General features: G+C 40.4%; 1 protein-coding gene across 2 annotated transcripts in view; it reads left to right on the top strand.

Moving 5' to 3' along the window:
- Nucleotides 1-6596: 6596 nt before the first annotated feature.
- LRP12 (LDL receptor related protein 12) overlaps nucleotides 6597-18108 on the top strand; it is a 73439-nt gene continuing 61927 nt past the window's right edge. For both annotated transcript variants that reach the window (XM_035011727.1, XM_035011726.1), the window contains exon 1: nucleotides 6597-6789. In XM_035011727.1, the coding sequence (XP_034867618.1) occupies nucleotides 6711-6789 (79 nt within the window). In that variant the 5' untranslated portion in view covers nucleotides 6597-6710. The remainder of the gene's footprint in view (nucleotides 6790-18108) is intronic.

The raw sequence follows: 18108 nt of genomic DNA, 5'->3' as shown, positions 1-18108 counted from the left end.
GTGATATGGGCTTCATCCTGCAGTGAGGGTTATTGGCTCTTCCTAGGAGAACAAGAATTAATGGTTCACTCCATTTGTGTGTGGACTCCAACACAAGCAGCTTTCTCTGCAGGCCACCACCGGGGTACTAATGTCACAGAAAGTATTGGTTCTCTCTGTATTACCCTAACAGCTTTGCTTCTCCTTTCCCCCAGAGATCGGTTTCATTCTTCAACTCCCTCATTCATTCACTCAACACACGTTTATTGAGCATCTCCGGAGATGGGCCTTCTTCTAGGGGCTAAGGATACAGTAGTGAACAAAACAGACAAAAGTCCCTGTCTCACTGGACCTTTCTCTTCCCTCCTTTATCCACCTCCCTCAGTGAAGATGGGAGAATCTGAATACACTAGTTCTACCCTTCAGATTAGCAAATGCACAGCAGTCCACAGGCCATAGATGGCATTAGTGAATTCAAAATACTTCTCCCATCTCCAGAGATTGGTCCATGTCTCAATTCTTAACGTGCTTTTTCTGAGTTAAGGCAGAGTGCCCATGAGGTGGCTTGCCAGAACAGGTTCAAAGTGTGGATTAGACGGAGTCTCCTGAGGCAAGAGGTTAACCGCTCTGATGAGGGTCAACAACACTGAGAACAGACTTCCTGGAAGACATCATCCACTGAATAGAGAGAGAGAGGAAGAGAGCGGGAAAGAATAAATGTACGTGGTAGGCAATCTGGCTCTCTCTGCTTTGCCTGTGTGAGGCCACAGGGAAAAAAAGGGCAAAATGTCCTAAGGAGCCTGATGCCTACATATCCTAGTCCCTGGAGCACTGCAGGTTAGCACTGCTGGGAATCTAATCCAGAGACAGCAAAGTCAGCACAGCCTACTCTGGGACTGTGTCCTCTTTCTCATTCACAGGCCAGCGGAAGCAGCTTCTATGGAGCTAGTTCTCTAGTTGCTAACTGCCAGGAACTACCCTTAAGTCCCACACTGAAAGGGCAAAAAGTATTTTACGAAATTTTGCACAGATGACAATTTAGAAATTGGGGTCTCCATCTCAGGAGCGTCTGTACTTAAGCAGAGCTAATAATAACCCAGAAAAAAGTTTTGGTGACTGGAGTTAAGTGACCTGGTGACTAGAACCAACTGACGTAATGTTCTGAGGTGCTTAACTTTTTTCATTTCATCGAGTATGAGAATACAATTTTTATATTGAAATGCTTTTTGCCGCTATTTCTTGCACGTCCCCTGCTGTGCAAGGGAGGCAGCTGACTACAGGAAACAAAAGGATTAGACTGTTCTTTTCCATCACAGCTGGTATATATTCAAAATGCAAACCCACCTGGGCATTTCCAAGGAGAATATTCTTTTCATGATGAAGTTGGAGTAATCTATATTCTTTAGTAGAAATGACCTCTGTTTTCATGGCCTGATAACTGAGCAGTTTCATATGATTTCATGTATTCTTCGGGATCAGAAAAATCTGTCATAGATCTTTACTAAAGATTAAGGCAATAAGCAACCTAAGGTTCTCTGATCTTCCAAGGAAACTATAAATAATGACTACAAGGTCACTGAAAAAAATTAGTACCAGCGTCAAAAAGCCAGACTTATGCTTCATCTCATACTCACTTGATGTTTTCTAAAATTCAAGGAAATAAAACTTTTAAAAATGACTTTTTCTGTTTAAAAAGAAACGCAGAAGAGGCTTATGTCTAACTTAAAACAAATTAAAGGTAGTACCAGCTACTTCCGGGAAATAAAAGGAAGGCAGAGACTAACTCAATAGATTTTATTTTAAATTGTATGATATTAGAGAATAAGCATTTTTTTTTGCCATGTCACTTATATGTTTAATAACAGTAGCTGCCATTTATTGAGCACTGACTAAATGCCTGGCATTGTATTAAGTGCTTTACATACACCCTGGTAGAATGATTAAGAGTGTGTGCTCTGGAGTTAGACTACCTGAGTTTACATACTGATCGTTTACTATCTGGTGATCTCTGAGAACATTACTGAACTTCTCTGTGCCTGTTTACTCATTTGAAAAACAGGGATAATAATAATATCAACATCACAGGATTCTTTGAGGACTAAATGTGTAGCCTTACACTCAATATATAAGCACTCAATATATATTAGCAATTATTATTATCCCATTTAAGGCATGTACATAATTTAATGACACCCCATTTCCCCCCTGATTTTGTAGGTGGAAATAAGAGATATAAAAGGCTAGGTTACTTGACCAAAGTTAACTCAGCGCTGTTAAACTCTTAAGACATATACTTTTGGGGGCGCCTGGGTGGCTCAGTCATTAAGCGTCTGCCTTCGGCTCAGGTCATGATCCCAGGGTCCTGGGGTCGAGCCCTGCGTCCGGCTCCCTGCTCTGCGGGGAGCCTGCTTCTCCCTCTCACACTCCCCCTGCTTGTGTTCCCTCCCTCGCTGTGTTTCTCTCTGTCAAATAAATAAATAAAATCTTTAAAAAAAAAAAAAAGACATATACTTTTAACAACTATAGTCTACTACAAATACACTGGGGGATCGAAAATCCTTTTTGGACTTGGGCAAAGTATAAACAAATAAGTACATACATCTGAAATTAGGCAATAAAGAGCCATCGGGTTGCCATCACAATTGCCAAATTCACTTCCGGTGGGCTCCTAGGGGATAAGATTCCATTCCATGGGCATTTCCAGTTCGCAACCTAAGCTAATCATAGGAAGAACTTAAAAAACACAGGGAAGTACATTTGGAAACCTAGCAGTTAAACAACAACAAAAATGCTCTGAGTATCTCTAAGTACCAACGTCTGTAGTTAATTTCCCCTTCCTTCCCTTTCTCTTGGTAGGGGCAACTGTTATATATGTCTACAAGAAGTAGATGTTAGCACTAGAAATTCATGCATGCTCTACGGTTGGGTTTTGCAATTAAAAAGTTGGGTTTATGAGGGCATAACTAAATCTGTGCAGAATTGGGCTCTTTAATTTAGAGCCAGGATTATGTCTTTGACTACTTGGTACAATGCTGGGTATGCTGTCATAGCACAGAACATAATAAATAATAACCACAATAAATGTGCTTGGGAACTGGTAGAGAAGTTGCCTAGATTGATGGATCTCATTTGCTATCCTATATTACACAACTCCAATGGAAATTACAATTTGCTTGTAAAGATATCTCATTTATTTAACTTCAAGTTGAAAAATTTTTTCTTTCCCTTTTAGTTATATGTGTTTATCAAGTTTGTTTTTCTTTTTTAAACATAATAGTCCTTTGAGGAGGAGTTAAAAGATTTAGCTTTGCTGGCAGCATGCCAAGCAGAAAAACCACTATCATCAATTTCTTTTCCAATAAAAGATGATGCTCAGAGTGGTAGACTTAAATTCCCAGTCTAACCTCACAGTGTTGATGAGATTTTCAAATGCTACTAAATGGAGCAGGGTCTACACCAGGAAGGAAGGAATTTTTATTGGTGACAAGAGTGAAAACTAAACCATTATATATAGTGATAACCGAACAAGGAGGAAAAGGAAGTTTAAAATCAAAACAAAAGGATTATTTAAGGGCATGTCTCCATAAAATGAAGGATTGTGGCCCTTTTCAGAATATGTCAAGAGAAAAAGAAACGGTCCATGTACTTCTCCACTCCTGAATGCATGTCTTTGAGGAGTTTGAGAACCATTGGGAAAGCAATTAAGAGGCAACTCAAATAGTTGTTTCATTCAATTTGTCTTAAACTTTTTTTAATGGTTGATACAGCCCTTTAAGAATCTCCTGAATCTAAGTAAAGTCCTGCCTATAAAAAAACATGAGCACAAAATTTTAGTACAGTTTCAGGAAGGTTAAGAGACTCCTTGAAGCCTGTCTGTGGATCCAGGGACCCAGATTAAGAACCATATGAGTCTCAGGAGCACGCTTTATGCTCTGTGGGGTGCAGGTCAGAACCCTGGCCAAGCCAAGCCAGCAGTCCAACTGCACTAGAACTGTTACCAATACTTACTACTTTATACAATTTTTATAGATTTCTAAGTGCTTTTTTGTATATGAGTTATTTGACATATTAGCCCAGTAGACATTTAGATGCCCAGTTAGATTAGGTAAGAAAAGGGGTAATATTGAATAACTATTCTGCCCCGTGTTGCTTACCAAATGTCTGATATTCTATCAGAATTAGATTCTGTACAAATAAAAATGTTCCTTCATGAAACATAAATACCTCTGGCTGGTGAACATTGAAGCGCTGAGCCTCTAATACCTCAGAATGGGTATTTATTAATTCTTTGCAATGAGAAAGAAAATACTTAGGTTTTGAAGGTATTAAGATAGACACCTAGATCAACATTCTCAAAGTTTTATCTGAGAACCCTGGGGAGGTACATGAGATCCTCCCGTTGCCAATTATGTATCTGTGTGAGTCTGAATTTTCCTCATATACTTCAACCAAAACAACATATTGCAACAGATTGGATGCAGAAGCAGATATAAAAATCCAGCTGTCCTCTATTAAGCCAGACATCAAGGAGATTTACAAAGATGGAAACAATGCCACACTTTTCACCAATTTTTTGTTTTGGAAAACAGAGTTAACTTGTAATGAATATTTTATTTTAAATCAATTTACAAATATTTTAAACTTTTGTTTTAATTTGTAAATGGTAAATATCCCTAGATACGATCTACATAAACCAAAGCTCTTTGGAGTTCTCGCCAAGTAGTGTTTTCAAATGGACCCTAAGACCAGTTTGAGAACTTGGTAAGTCCCAGAAGACAGGTCTGAGTGGATGACCAAGTATAGGGGTGGGAGGGGTGTGAATGCATCTGTCAAGGGACTGATGACACTGTGTGTCATGTCTTGGGGATAGTGTTCCTTGAATGGTACTAAAGTGGAGAGGGGAAGATGCAGTCTAGGCTCTCTTCATATTGTTTGTGGCCTATCCTAAACACAGTCATTATGGCAGCACGATTTCTAGAAAGAGATCTGAAGAAACAAGAAAATAGAGTCTACAACTGTAAAACTAAGTAAGACAACTGCAGGTTGTTTAATGAAAAACAATAAAGCTGCTCCTTTTTCTCCAGCGAGAACGGAAAACATTTTTTGGAATTTGGTTGTTTTTTGTTTTTTCTTTATGTCAGCTGGTACAAAATTTATTAACTATTGGATTTTCTATTGTTAATCAACTTTTTATCTTTTGAAATATCATTTCCTGGAAAAAAAAAATCTTAAAGGGGACAAATTGGTAGGGGATAGAGGCAAAACCTAAATGTACCTCCCAAAAGGTGTATCTTAAAATTTAACATTTACCCATTATACACTAAGCACTGTACTACAGAGTTAAATGTGATATAGGGGAAACAGTCTTGAATTTGGAATGAGAAAAATGGTTTCAAACCATTTATTTGCTGTATCGTTACGGGTAATTTGACCAGAGTCTCATTTTCTTATTTATAAAATGTGGATAATAATGTTTATCTCACAACGTTGTTAGGGATTAAAAAGAGACAACCTATGTCAATGGGACAGCATAGCGCATTGTAGGTCTTCAATGAATAGCCAGGAGAGTGCATGGAAAGGCCAGTGATAGATCAGGAAGGGAGATAAGACGTGCAGACAAACACTTTAAAAAATACACGGCGGAAGGTCAGGCGTGCCAGTGTCACTACAAAAGTATTTAGAAAGTGCTACGGAGAGCTAAAGGAAGGAGGAGTCGCACTTGCTGAGACCGGGGGAAGGTGCTTAGGGAAATTAGGGAGTGCAGAAAGACGTCCCCCCTCCTCCAGCCGCGCACGCAGGCCGATTTCCCACAGCCCCGCCGCTCCCCGCCCGCCCCCGGGATGTCCAATTCTCCCGCGGCTTCCACGCCGGAATGGAAGAGCACCGCACTCTAGTCTCTCTGGACTCACGCCTGCCAGGCACCTTGAGCGTGGGTGCCCAGCACCAGAATCTCGGCACGCGTGCACACTGGCCCGGCCGACTACGGCAGCACTAACCGGCACGCACCCACCCCCAGCTCCGTGCCGATTTTAGGCGGAGGCACGCCGGGGTAAGGGAGAGGATCTCCCAAGTTCCTAGCCTCCGTTCACCCACTCTCCCCGCAAGCACAGCCACCCTCAGCCTCCCAACTTGTCCTCACACCACCCGCAGGGGTAACAAGGAGGCCTCGGACTGCAGCGGAGCTCCGCTGCGGGCCCCCGCGCCCCAGCTCTCGGGAACCTCGCGGCCGGCGTTCGCGTGCTCGCTCATCGATTGGCACTGCCTTACTCCTAGGGCTCCAGTCGCGGGGAAACCGGCCCCAAGACTGGGAAAGTCCGGCGGAGCGCGGGGCGGGAACCAAGGCAGGCGGGCCAGGTGATTGCCGAGCGCACGGATGAGCGCGGGTCCCGGCTCGCGCTCCGTCTGGCGGGTGGCGGCGCCGGCTAGCCTGTGCGGTGCGAGGCCGGAGTCGCGCTTCCGGCGCCCCCTCGCCTCGCGCCCGCGTGCGCTCAACCTGCCCCTGCCCCCGGGAAAGCCGCCCCGCGTAGGGCTCTCGCGCCGCTCGGGGTGGGAGCTGGCACGCTGCTGAGGGTGGGCCAGAGGGAGGGAGCGCGGGCGGGCGGGCGGCGGCCCCTCCCCTCCCGCCGCCGCGGAGCGCGCAGGGAGCAGCCGGGGGCTCGGTGGCGGCGGCGTCTGGCCCCAGCTCCTCCTCCTCCTCCATCTCCTCCTCGCTCACTCCATCTGCCGTGGTTATGGCCAGTCGTTGGAGCACAAAAGAGTCTCCGCGGTGGAGGTCTGCGTTCGTCTTGCTTTTCCTCGCCGGAGTGTACGGTAAGTGTCCGCGTCCCTGCGCCCCGCTGACCGAACAAAGCTGGGGCGACCCTGGGCCCCGAGGCCTCCAGGACAGGGGTTCCCCGCGAGAACCGGGGAGAGACCCCCGCCGCCGGCGGGACAAAGACCCGGCGAGGGGTGGATGCCCCGAGAGGTGTCCACACACGAAGATGCTTTCGTCCACTCACCACCTCCAGACCCTCGGGGTTGTCTGAGAGGGGTTTGGGCGTCCCGGCCGGAGGGAGTCCCGGTGGAGCGAGCGGGCGGCGGGCGGACTTACCGACCTGGGCTGGAGGGCCCCTTGCACAATCCACACACACAAAGATGTATGACTGTGAGAGAAGGAAGAGGAGGTCGCCGTCGCCGCTGTCGGGACGGTCCTGCCACCCCCGACCCTTCCGGGGTCAGGAAGTTCTCTCCCCAGTGAAATTCCCACCGTTCCAATCCCCCATCTTCCCCATCCCCGAAAAAGCAGCCCGCTGCTCTCTTCCCACTCCTGCACCTCGGAGGCCGAGGCTCTGTCGGTCCCGGGCGTGCTGGATCCTGTCCCTTCCCCAGAAGCAGCACGCGGGAGAAGGCCAGAAAATAGTTTCCAGCCCCACCTCAGTCTCTCCCTTAGGGCGTAGATGTCTGCCCTGACTCCTAGTTCATTTGTCATTTCATCCATCACTGGCCGCTAGTGTTGTCACTGTTGCTTCATTCCAGTCTGTGGATTGCGTTGCATATACTCCTTTGAGGTTAAGAGACGGCTGAAGCCTGTGTGTGAGGACTGAGCTTTATATTACTACATCAGGGTCTGAACTAGAGCTAAATGGAATTAATTAGAGCATTCATTGCTTGAGACTTGAGTTCCACTTTTGACTTAACCGTCCTTAGTTTATCAGTGAAACGCACTGAAAAGGTGTTTCAATGAACACAGTTAAGCTTTACTTTTTAGAATCGTGTTTTGATATCTTCAGAAGGAAATAATTAGAAGTTTACCGTTCTTTGGAGATTTCACTTAGAAAACGTCTAAGTCATTTGCCACAAACACTCATTCCACTAATGGTGTGGTGATGGAGTTAAGTCAACACGTCATTCACCAGCAAGTATTATCTCTTTTGAAAGCATTTATCTGTGGAGTTGAATGATGATAACTTTAAAAACCTGAGAAATTACAGTAAATGAATTTAATGAACATATTATTTGCTGACAACCAAAAAATAGTTTTTCAGTATGATTCAAAATGTATTACTTGCTGCCTGACCTGATTAACATATCATTATTTTTGTTTGTTTGGGCCGGAGAAAGGTTTGGTCCACATTCGATGTGATCATTGCCAATGGTATGCTTGTGTGTGATCAGGAAACCTTGTTCATGACTTTTGAGTGTTAGTTGCATCAAGTCCCTGTGATCCCTACTTGCCTGGTGACTTGTGGGCTTGGGTCTACACCAGAGATCAATAAGCTATTATGTTGTTTATTCTAGCCTGAAGGGGGGTATATTTCTGCTCTAGGTTTGGTGTAGCGGCCCAGAAGAGAGAAGAAAGCAAGAAGGCATCTTTAATCTAGGGTGATTAGAAGTGTCCTGCTTTGTCCTCTGCTCTAGTCAAAATTGAATCTTAGTGATGTCTGATCAGAATGGATAAATAAATGAGCTCTTTAAGCTCTTTCATTAAAACCCGTGTCATTATGGTTTGAACTAAAAGTCTTTTTGCCTCCAGGGATAAGAGGCTGTGAACCCCGTAATTTGTCTTTGTACATTTTTTTGTACTTGCACAAAACGACTTTCTGGTAGGTGCTTATCAAAGATTTATCTTTTTGGAATTTGTGTTCAGTGAGGAATTGTTAGTAGGCAAAGAATGAAACTTCTTTTCCAACAATCGGGGACCATGTTATAAAACTAGCAAGTAATTGTGCCAGGGTTGATGTCTCAAGCCCCAGCAAGTTTCAAAGTATAAGAAAAAAGGAGGTAGTGAGCCAGGCAGAGCATTAAACTATGTGAGCAGAGATTAAAGGTACCCTTCACCCTGCAACTGGAGAAATTCTCTTTATAGCTGCACTTTTGTCCTCTTCTGTCTCTGCAGCCAAATGTGGGTTTATATGAGAGAGAAAAGAAAAAGCTATAACAATAATATGGGGGATGTGCTTCTATAACAGCAGTGGGGTTTGTTTTACTTGAATATGCCCTAGTTGTGAGGAGTAATGGATGCATCCTGAGAAATATCCACCACCTTGGACCTTTAGGACAGATATTAACTGTAATTTATGAAACTGTCCCTTATGCACCAAAAAGTGTTTTGGTTTTTTTAAGTGGCTTCCCAAAAATAATTAGAAATCATTGTTAAAACAACTGAGTACTCAGGGGCGCCTGGGTGGGTCAGTCATTAAGCTTCAGACTCTTGATTTCAGCTCAGGTTATGATCTCAGGGTCAGGGGATCAAGCCCCACATTGGGCTCTGTGCTTAGGGCAGTCTGCTTGTCCCTCTTCCTCTGCTCCCCCCCCACACATTTGGGCATGTGTGTGCATGCGCGCCTGCGCTCTCTCTCTCTCAAATAGATAAAATTAAGAAACAATAACTGAGCGTTCATAGTAACACTTAACATAGACTCAGTGAAAAAACGCAGGTTGGCCAATATTTAGGCAGTTCTGATACTAACTCTTCACAGAATGACTCTTAATCCATTAATTGCAATATTAAATGGCTCCAAGTGTGTCTTGAATCTTTGAAACGTTTCAAAGATTCTGTTTATTTTAGTGTTTATTCTCTTCACATGGCGATTTTAGAGGTCTTTGAACGTGACTTAATTGTGACCATTTTAGTGGAATAGTGTGACTGTCACACTTCCACATTACTTTTCTGAATGTCAGAGCTTTATTTGAAACACTAAATTGTGATATGAAGTATCATTTATATTTTCCAGAAGGGGTTGTTCGAGAACCAATAATTATCTTTCAAGAGCTGCTGTATCTTAGCTGCTGTAACTTAACTATTGAATGTGCCTAAGAGTTAGTAGAAAGTAGAAGTTGACCTCTGCCTTTGGAAGTTTGAAGAGATAAAAACATTAGTGGGAGCAACTGTGAGCTTTGCTGGGCATTGTTGTAGGCCTACTGTAAGAGAAGGTGCTTCTTCAGTTCTCACATAGGGATGTCTGGCTTTTGCAAGGGCATGGAGATTTCCAAAACTGTCCTAGTCAATGAAGGTGTTAGTTGGCTCATCTCCCAACCCATAATTTGGTAATCGTAACAGTTGCATTGCTTTATCCTTTTCCACTTCTGTTTGTCTCCCAGATCTTTGCTTTCTAACTTTTTTTTTTTTTTACTGAAACCCGCCCTTAAAATACATTTTATGTTACTCCCAGTATACAGAACAAAACAAAGATTATGAAATAATACTCTCACTACCTGTGATGCACTCCAACATTTTATATTCTATTTATCCTTCCTTCTCTCACTCTTCCTTTCTTCATTTGCTGGTTGGACTCATTAATTTTGGACCCACTAATAGATTGCAATTCTTAGTTTGAAAAACACAGCCCCAGATGAGACCTTAAAATGTAATTTGAAATGTTTGTGGTATTTGTATATCATTTTACAATAGCCTTGGAGAATTGCAGATGGTTCGTTTCTGGCCACTTGCTGCCAGAGCATTTGATAGCAGTAAGAACTCTTCCTGGCATAACTGACTGGCCTGTGATAAAATTCTTCTTTAAGCTGGTATTCAGCTAATTATAGTCAAAAGTCTGTGCTATACACAGTACTGTTCCAGAGGTTGTGGTAACATAAAATACTCCTTTTATTCTTGCATTTTATATCTAATGGGTAAGTCTTTTCCCATGAATTTTTATGGAACATTCAGCAGCATTTTATAAATTTCCAGTTTAAGGAGAGACTAGAAGTTCCAATTTTAGAAAGGTTGTAGAAGTAACTGGAACATGAGAAAAAAATCTAAACCAGATTCCAATTACTTCTAAAAAAGTCAAGCTTGATTACATAAAATATGTTGAATAAAACTGAATTAATTGCTTAACATAAACCCTTCCTTGGGTTTAGAATCTAAATTATATCCATATCCTGGGGACAATATGAAGGTACATAGCACATTCTATAAAATTCTAAGCAGTTATCAGGCAGAAAGTATTAAATGACCACTTTCAGAGGGCTAGCTATGTTCTAGGAAGAATATGGAGGAGATTTGAATGATGTATCGTAAATGATTTAGAAGGTTCCTAGAAAGTAAAATCTCTGACAAAAACATAAGAGTGATGTCAGGCTGAAAAGTGAACAGCAGCAGTTAAAGAGAATGGAAAGAAAAGACTGACTTTTGTGGTTAGACAATTTAAAGCTTATCAAGAAATTAAGGGAACAGTGAAACCTTTTTGTGTTTCTGATCTGAGGTGTTTTTGTAGTTGAGGTTTTTTCTTGTTTTTTTTTCCCTTACCTTTTATAAATGTTGTTACAGTTTAAAGAATGAAAGGTAAAAGGGGGGTAAATAAATATAGATGAGATTTATATAGATGTAAGCAAACAGAAAATGTTTTTATTTTAGAATGAGTTTTAGTCTTGTTCTTGCTGCAAGTCTTTATAGGGAAATGAAGGTTGTTCTAAATTGGGGAATTGAAGTTGAGTTAATGGCCTCTAATTTCTAAGGTTACCTTTCCTTCCAGTTTCTTCTCTTTTTCTCCCCCCCCCTCCGTTTTTTGGGGAGGAGTGAGTGATAGATGTACACTACTTATTCTCATTTTCTAAAGCATATTATTAGATCCTGTAAATACAAGTTACCAATCTATCCGTTCAGATGCACATCATCAGTCTTTTTAACTATGTGCAACAGTAGGTGTATATATAGACCTATCTCTATATATTTTAGTTTCAATAGTGAATTACCCTAAGGAATTCTCACTGTCTAAGCTATAGAAGGAAGGGAAAGAAACTAACATTTATTAAATTAAGTTTGTACCTTTTATTAAATAAAGTTCAGATACTGTGCTTGGTCTTTATTCATTGCCAGTTAATCTTTAGTAGGTCTCATTTGGCAATCCTATAAGGTATTTGTCCCTTTTCTATAGAAGAAAAAAATTGAAGCTCAGAAGCGTTGTGACTTATCTAAGATCAAACCACTAGGAAATAGTAGAGCCAGGATTGCAACATAATCCTGTCTCTTCGCTCATCCATTCAGTTAGCAAATGTTCATTGAGCACTTGCTTTTATCTGGCACTGTGTGAGTTTCTGCCCTCATAAGGTTGACAGTCTAGTGAGTAAGTTATAATATGAAACTCATAAGGGGCAGAGATCATGTATAACAGACGCAGGGTAATGAGAAGACTTCTTTGTAGAGTCATTTGTAAGACCTAAAGGATGGCTAACCATATTATGATTGGGAAAAGAGAGCCTTGCCCTTGGGCACCACATGTGAAAGACCCAGAATCAGGAAAGTGTTGGTGTGGAAGACTGGTGTGCCACAGGTAAATTAATAAAAGCAGTGTAGCTGGAGCATAACGGTCATGCGGGAGAGTGGTGAGGTGAGCTTAGAACCTTAGGCAGGAACTCAGGGCTTTGGAAACCATGGTAAAGAGTTTGAATTTGAGTGTAATTATAAAAGAAGTCTAAGTGCACATAATGTGATTTATGGTTTGAAAACAGTAACTTTTGTCTACTGTGTGGAGAATTGTTGTGAAGTAGACAAGAGTAGACATGGGATGATCAGGTTTTGGCTGTGATCCAGGTGAGAGACATGGGACCTTGGACCAAGGTAGTAATAGTGCAGATAGAAGAGTATGGATTGCCTTTCTGATCGGAAAGAAAGGGATGCTTCCTCTCTTGTCACAACAGGGAAGGAAGAAAATATTGGTGCCAGTGTACTTGGGTCTGTTAAAAGTTTCAGGGTGGGAAGATGGAGATTTCCTGAAGTAATATGACATGGGATCAGGTGAGAGTGACGAGGAGGGAGGAGGAGAGGTTTAGGGTGATTTGCTTCTATAATTCAGTAGGGGAGTTTAGACCCTAGGAATTTAAGTTTCTGTTATTTAAGCTAGAAAAGGGAAGGCTAAGAACACTCAATGCAAGAAGGGATACTGTGGTGAACAGCTGTACAACACAGGACAAGGAAGAATGAGGATTTCAGTTATAAGGGGAGAGGCTTAACGAGTGTCCTGTGGAGAACAAGTGTCCAGTTCTAAGGTCTGTCATTTTTGTCAATGAAATAAGTATAGAACATAACTTTCTACAGTGTTTTAAGAGTATTTCAGGCAAGAAGCAAAGGGGAGAAGAGAAGATTTAAGGACCTTTTTGCCGAAGTTAGATGCTTTATATTAAGTGGGCAATTAAAGTGCTTTATATCTTAGAAGACGCAAGGATATATTGGTAGATTAGAAAGTTTCAGAAAATTTTGGGAAAAGTAAGTGACCTTTTTACCTTTATTCCCCTGGATTGCGTAGTTTATTTACAGAAGATACAACTTTAGAAGATCCCGAAACCTCAAAATAAATGAAGCTGACAGAATAGTTTTCTAGTTGACTCTTAAATATTTGATAACTCACTGCCCTACTAGGATCAGTTTAGTGAAGAAGCGAAATTGTTTTACACTCACATGCATACCACTGAATGAGAGTAACTTGATATCTACCTTTAATTCACTTATTTTCCATTTTTAGAGAAATGGGGAAGAGTACTGATCTTTTAATATTGAATTGACTAAATGGAGCACGGTACCATGTTTAGTAGTTGGGATTTACTTCTTAAACATGAGTAAGAAAGTAAGCCTTTTCTTATCTGACTTAATTTCATTGATTATTAAAGCGTTATTTAGGTTTTAGGTTAGTAAGTTGGAGAAGAGATAAATCTTTGTATCTGGTATATTCTGAAATAGAATTCAGTTTCTTGAATTAATGCCTGTTCTAGTGATACTAGAACCTTTTACCAAGACTTAGAATACAGAACACTTTTACAAAGAGGTGCCTTGCTTAAATCCTCAGAGTTTCAGGGAGGTAAGTATACAGAAGCTGAATCTGAGAGCAGTGATTTTGCCTAAGGCTCACATCCCTCTACTGCTGTTCTCTTTGTATAGAGACCCGTCGTCATTTTTGTCTACATTATTGTAACAGCTCCCAGCTAATTTTCACTCTAGTCTTGTCCAGATCCAGTTATATACATAGCAGCAGCCAGAGTGGCTTTTCTAAAGTACAAATATAATTATGTAATTTCCTTGCTTAAAACCCAACACTAGTTCCCTGTTCCTAAAATATAGGCATAACTCACCAGGCCCCTTATGATCTGGCTGGTTTTTCCTTTCTTGTCTCTTGTTATTTCCCTTCACCACCCCCCTACCCTCCACCATCTCTGCTATGCTAAACGCATTTCTCTTGTCTCCTGGCCTTTGCATGCTTTGCCTGGCTTTACCTTCCTTTTGTATCACTTTCTTCACTAGGCTAACTCCTGCCTGTCCTTTGGCCTTCCTTTAGATGTTATCTCCTTTGGGCAGTCTTCCTTAAAAGGTGCTCTTCTCAGGAGCATCTCAGACTTCTTAGATACAATATTGATATTGGCCTGTTTTACTTCTATTTCCCCATGTAGCAGCACTGTCTAAGCTACATAATGTGAGCCTCAAATGTAAGTCATGTACATAGTTTTAAATTTTCTAGTAGCCATATTAAAAAGAGAGAGAGGCAGGTGTCATTAATGTAAATAATTATTTAACTCAATATTGTATATCTAAAATACTATCATTTTGACATGTAATCAATAGAAAATAATTACTGAGATACTCTGCAATGTTTTTCATATTAAGTCTCCAAAATCCAGTGTAAATTTTATACCTATAGCCCATCTTAATTAGACTAACCACATTTCAAATGCTTAATAGCCACTGTGGAAAACAGTATCTGTTAAAGTTGAATGTGAACATACCCTGTGATCTGGCAGTTCTACTCCAAGGTGTAAACTCAACAGAAGTGGGGACATAATATGTGCCAAAAGATATGTACAAGATTATTCGTAGCATCATTATTCTTTATAGTCCCAGGTGAAAAACAGCCCCTCTGTCCATCCCCAGTAGAATGAGTGGATGAATTGATTATGGTGTATTAGCATAAGGGAAAACCACAGCAGCATTCTTCAAACTTTTAGGTCTCAGGACGCCACAATTAAATTTAAAATGACAGTAAGAAAGCCATTATGTGTGACCATAAATCGCGTACATTAAATAAAAATATGTAAAATCACAACCGTATTTTCCCAAACAGGCAAAAATTAGTGAGAAGAGTGGCACTGCTATACATTTTTGCAAATTAATGTCTGGCTTAATAGAAGACAACTGATTTCTCATGTCTGTATTTGCAGTCAGTCTGTTGTGACATGTTTTGGTTGAAATATAGGAAGAAATCTTGCCTCACACAGATGTGTTATTGCAAAGGGAGAAGTGTTTTAATAGCCTTTTCAGATAAATGTGAATATTCTTTGATGCTTCACCAGAACTTGACACGTAGTCTTTTTTTTAAGGTTAGTTGCAACATGGAATCTGAAACCATATCCCAATGAACTTTATTCTGTTAAACTCTGAAAGGGTCTCGGTGATTCCCAGGAATCCACTGACCACATTTTGAGAATAACTTGCGTATAAAGTAATGAAAAAGAACCAATTACTGGTACCTGTAGCATAGGAGGATTTCACATGTTGAACAAAAGAAGTCAGACACAAAATTACAAGATACTATATGGTTACACTCTAAGAAGTTAGAAGGCAAGGTGAGTTGTTCCCTACTGGCGGGAAGCGGGAGCGGTTGTGATTGAGAGGATTGTTTACCAGGGTAGTTTTTGGGCTGCTGCTCCTATGCTATTTCTTGACCTAAGTGGTAGTTTACACAGATAATGGAGTTTTCTGGTGATTGCTCATTGAACTGTAAACTTTCAATTAGTGCAATTATGTATATATCTCAAAAGTTAAGTAATAAAAATTTTTAAAAATAGAACAGTGTTTGATAATAGTATCTATAGAAGGTTTTCTGATAATTTATATTCTCTCTAGTGTTTGGCTTTTTGTTTTGTTCTTTGATTTTTTTTTTCCTTTGGGTTTGAGAATTAAAAACAGTTTTAAAACTTTGTACTTCGGAAAATTCCAAACATACTTAAAAGTAGAAAAACTAGTGTAACTAACCTGATATGTCCAATATCCAGATTCAACAAATTATCATTAAATGGCCAGCCTTGTTTTATCTAGACTTGTACTCTCTCCCTAAACACAAATGATTTTTTTTTTAAAGATTTTATTTTATTTATTTGAGAGAGAGAGAATGAAAGACAGAGAGCATGAGAGGGAGGAGGGTCAGAGGGAGAAGCAGACTCCCCGCTGAGCAGGGAGCCCAATGCGGGACTTGATCCGGGGACTCCAGGATCATGACCTGAGCCGAAGGCAGTCGCTTAACCAACTGAGCCACCCAGGCGCCCCACACAAATGATTTTGAAGCAAATCCCAGACATCTAATTTATTCATATTTTACTATGTATCTTTAAGATGTGGGGACTTAAAAAAAACAAACTCAATACCATTATCACACTTAAAACATTAACAATTCCTAGTTACCATCCAATATCCAGCTGTGTGCATATGGCCCTAGTTGTCATATAAACATGAATTTTTAGACACTTGTTTGGATCAGGATCCAGATAAGGTCTGTACTCTGCAATTGTTGATATCTATTAAGTCTTTAATTTAATGGTTCCTCACCCCATCTTTCTTTTTATTTTTTTAAGTGTGATATTTGCTATAGGTTTCTGTTATTTTTAATCAAATTAGAGATTTTCAATTCCTATATTAATATGTTTTTGAAAATAGGTATTTAATTTTGTTACATAAGTTTTTTCATTTCCAAGATGATCATAAGGCGTTTATGAGGGCCAGAGGTATGCAAGTGAAACATACCTAGCATAATGCCACATAATACCTGAATTCCTTTCTCCATGAATGGAGTAAGTTATATTCATGCGATTCCTAATGTTGAACTATCTTTACATTTATGTAATAGGCCATAACAAGTTGGTAATGATGTATTTTCTTTTAATCTGCTGGAATATGTTTAGTAATTTTTTTTAGACTTTGTGTTCATAGATATGAGATCAATACATAGTCCGTCCTAAATTTCTTCCTCCCTCCACTCCTTTTCTTTCTCCTGTAAACTAGCCTCGCCTCTCTTCCTGCCTGATTATTAGATCTAATCCCTAATCTGTTAATATTTTTAGATGTATTTGTAAACTTTTTTGTTTTTGTTGATTTCATTGGTTAGTGTAAAAGATTTTATTATGTTCTGATTATTTCACTTTTTAAGATTAGGAAAGGAGAGAGGAACCATGAGAGACTATGGACTCTGAGAAACAAACTGAGGGTTCTAGAGGGGAGGGGGGTGGGAGGATGGGTTAGCCTGGTGATGGGTATTAAAGAGGGCACGTACTGAATGGAGCACTGGGTGTTATACGCAATGAATCATGGAACACTACATCAAAAACTAATGATGTATGGTGATTAACATAACATAATAAAACAAAAGATTAGGAAAGGAGAGTGTTTATTAACTGTATAATAGGAAGGCAACAGTTAATAGCTTTGTCCTGCTGACAGGAGAAGTGTTTCATTCCTAATGTGGTTAAACTTTGTTTCACTTAGCAAGATAATAGAGATGAGCCTATAAGAAGTAGATCCCTTTTTATGAATGGGCCTTAAATAAGCCAATTAGATACCATAGTAGAGATGGATTCACATCTGAAGGATGGAGGGCAAAGCAAGAGTTTTTTAATTGGTGAAATTCAATTTATCAGTTTTTTATTTATGAATTGTGTTTTTGACGTCATTTCTAAAACTCTTCATCTAACCCCAGATCATGAAGATTTTCTCTTATTTTTTTCCTAAAAGTTTTATTTTTATGTTATTCATTTAGATGTAAGATCCATTTTGAGTTTGTTTTTTATAAGATATAAATTTTAAGAAGAGGCTCCATGTTTGCATATGAAAACCAGTTCCAACACCATTTTAAAAGACTGTCCTTGGGGCGCCTGGGTGGCTCAGTCGTTAGGCGGCTGCCTTCGGCGCAGGTCGTGGTCCCAGGGTCTTGGGATCAAGCCCCGCATCAGGCTCCCTGCTCGGCGGAGAGCCTGCTTCTCCCTCTCCCTCTCTCTGCTGTTCTGCCTACTTGTGCTCTCTCTCTCTGTGTTAAACAAATAAATAAAAATCTTTAAAAAAAAAAAAAAAAAGACTGTCCTTTTTCCATTGAACTACCTTTGCACCTTTGTCAAAGATTAAATGGTCATATTTGCATGGGTCTATTTTTTTGTTTTAAATACCAATTTTATATA

Source organism: Mirounga leonina, unplaced genomic scaffold (genome assembly GCF_011800145.1).
Source record: "Mirounga leonina isolate KUSES-001 unplaced genomic scaffold, KU_Mleo_1.0 Mir_165, whole genome shotgun sequence".
Lineage (NCBI taxonomy): Eukaryota > Metazoa > Chordata > Mammalia > Carnivora > Phocidae > Mirounga > Mirounga leonina.
Note: the sequence above shows the minus strand (reverse complement) of the source record. Positions and strands in the feature narration are given on the sequence as shown.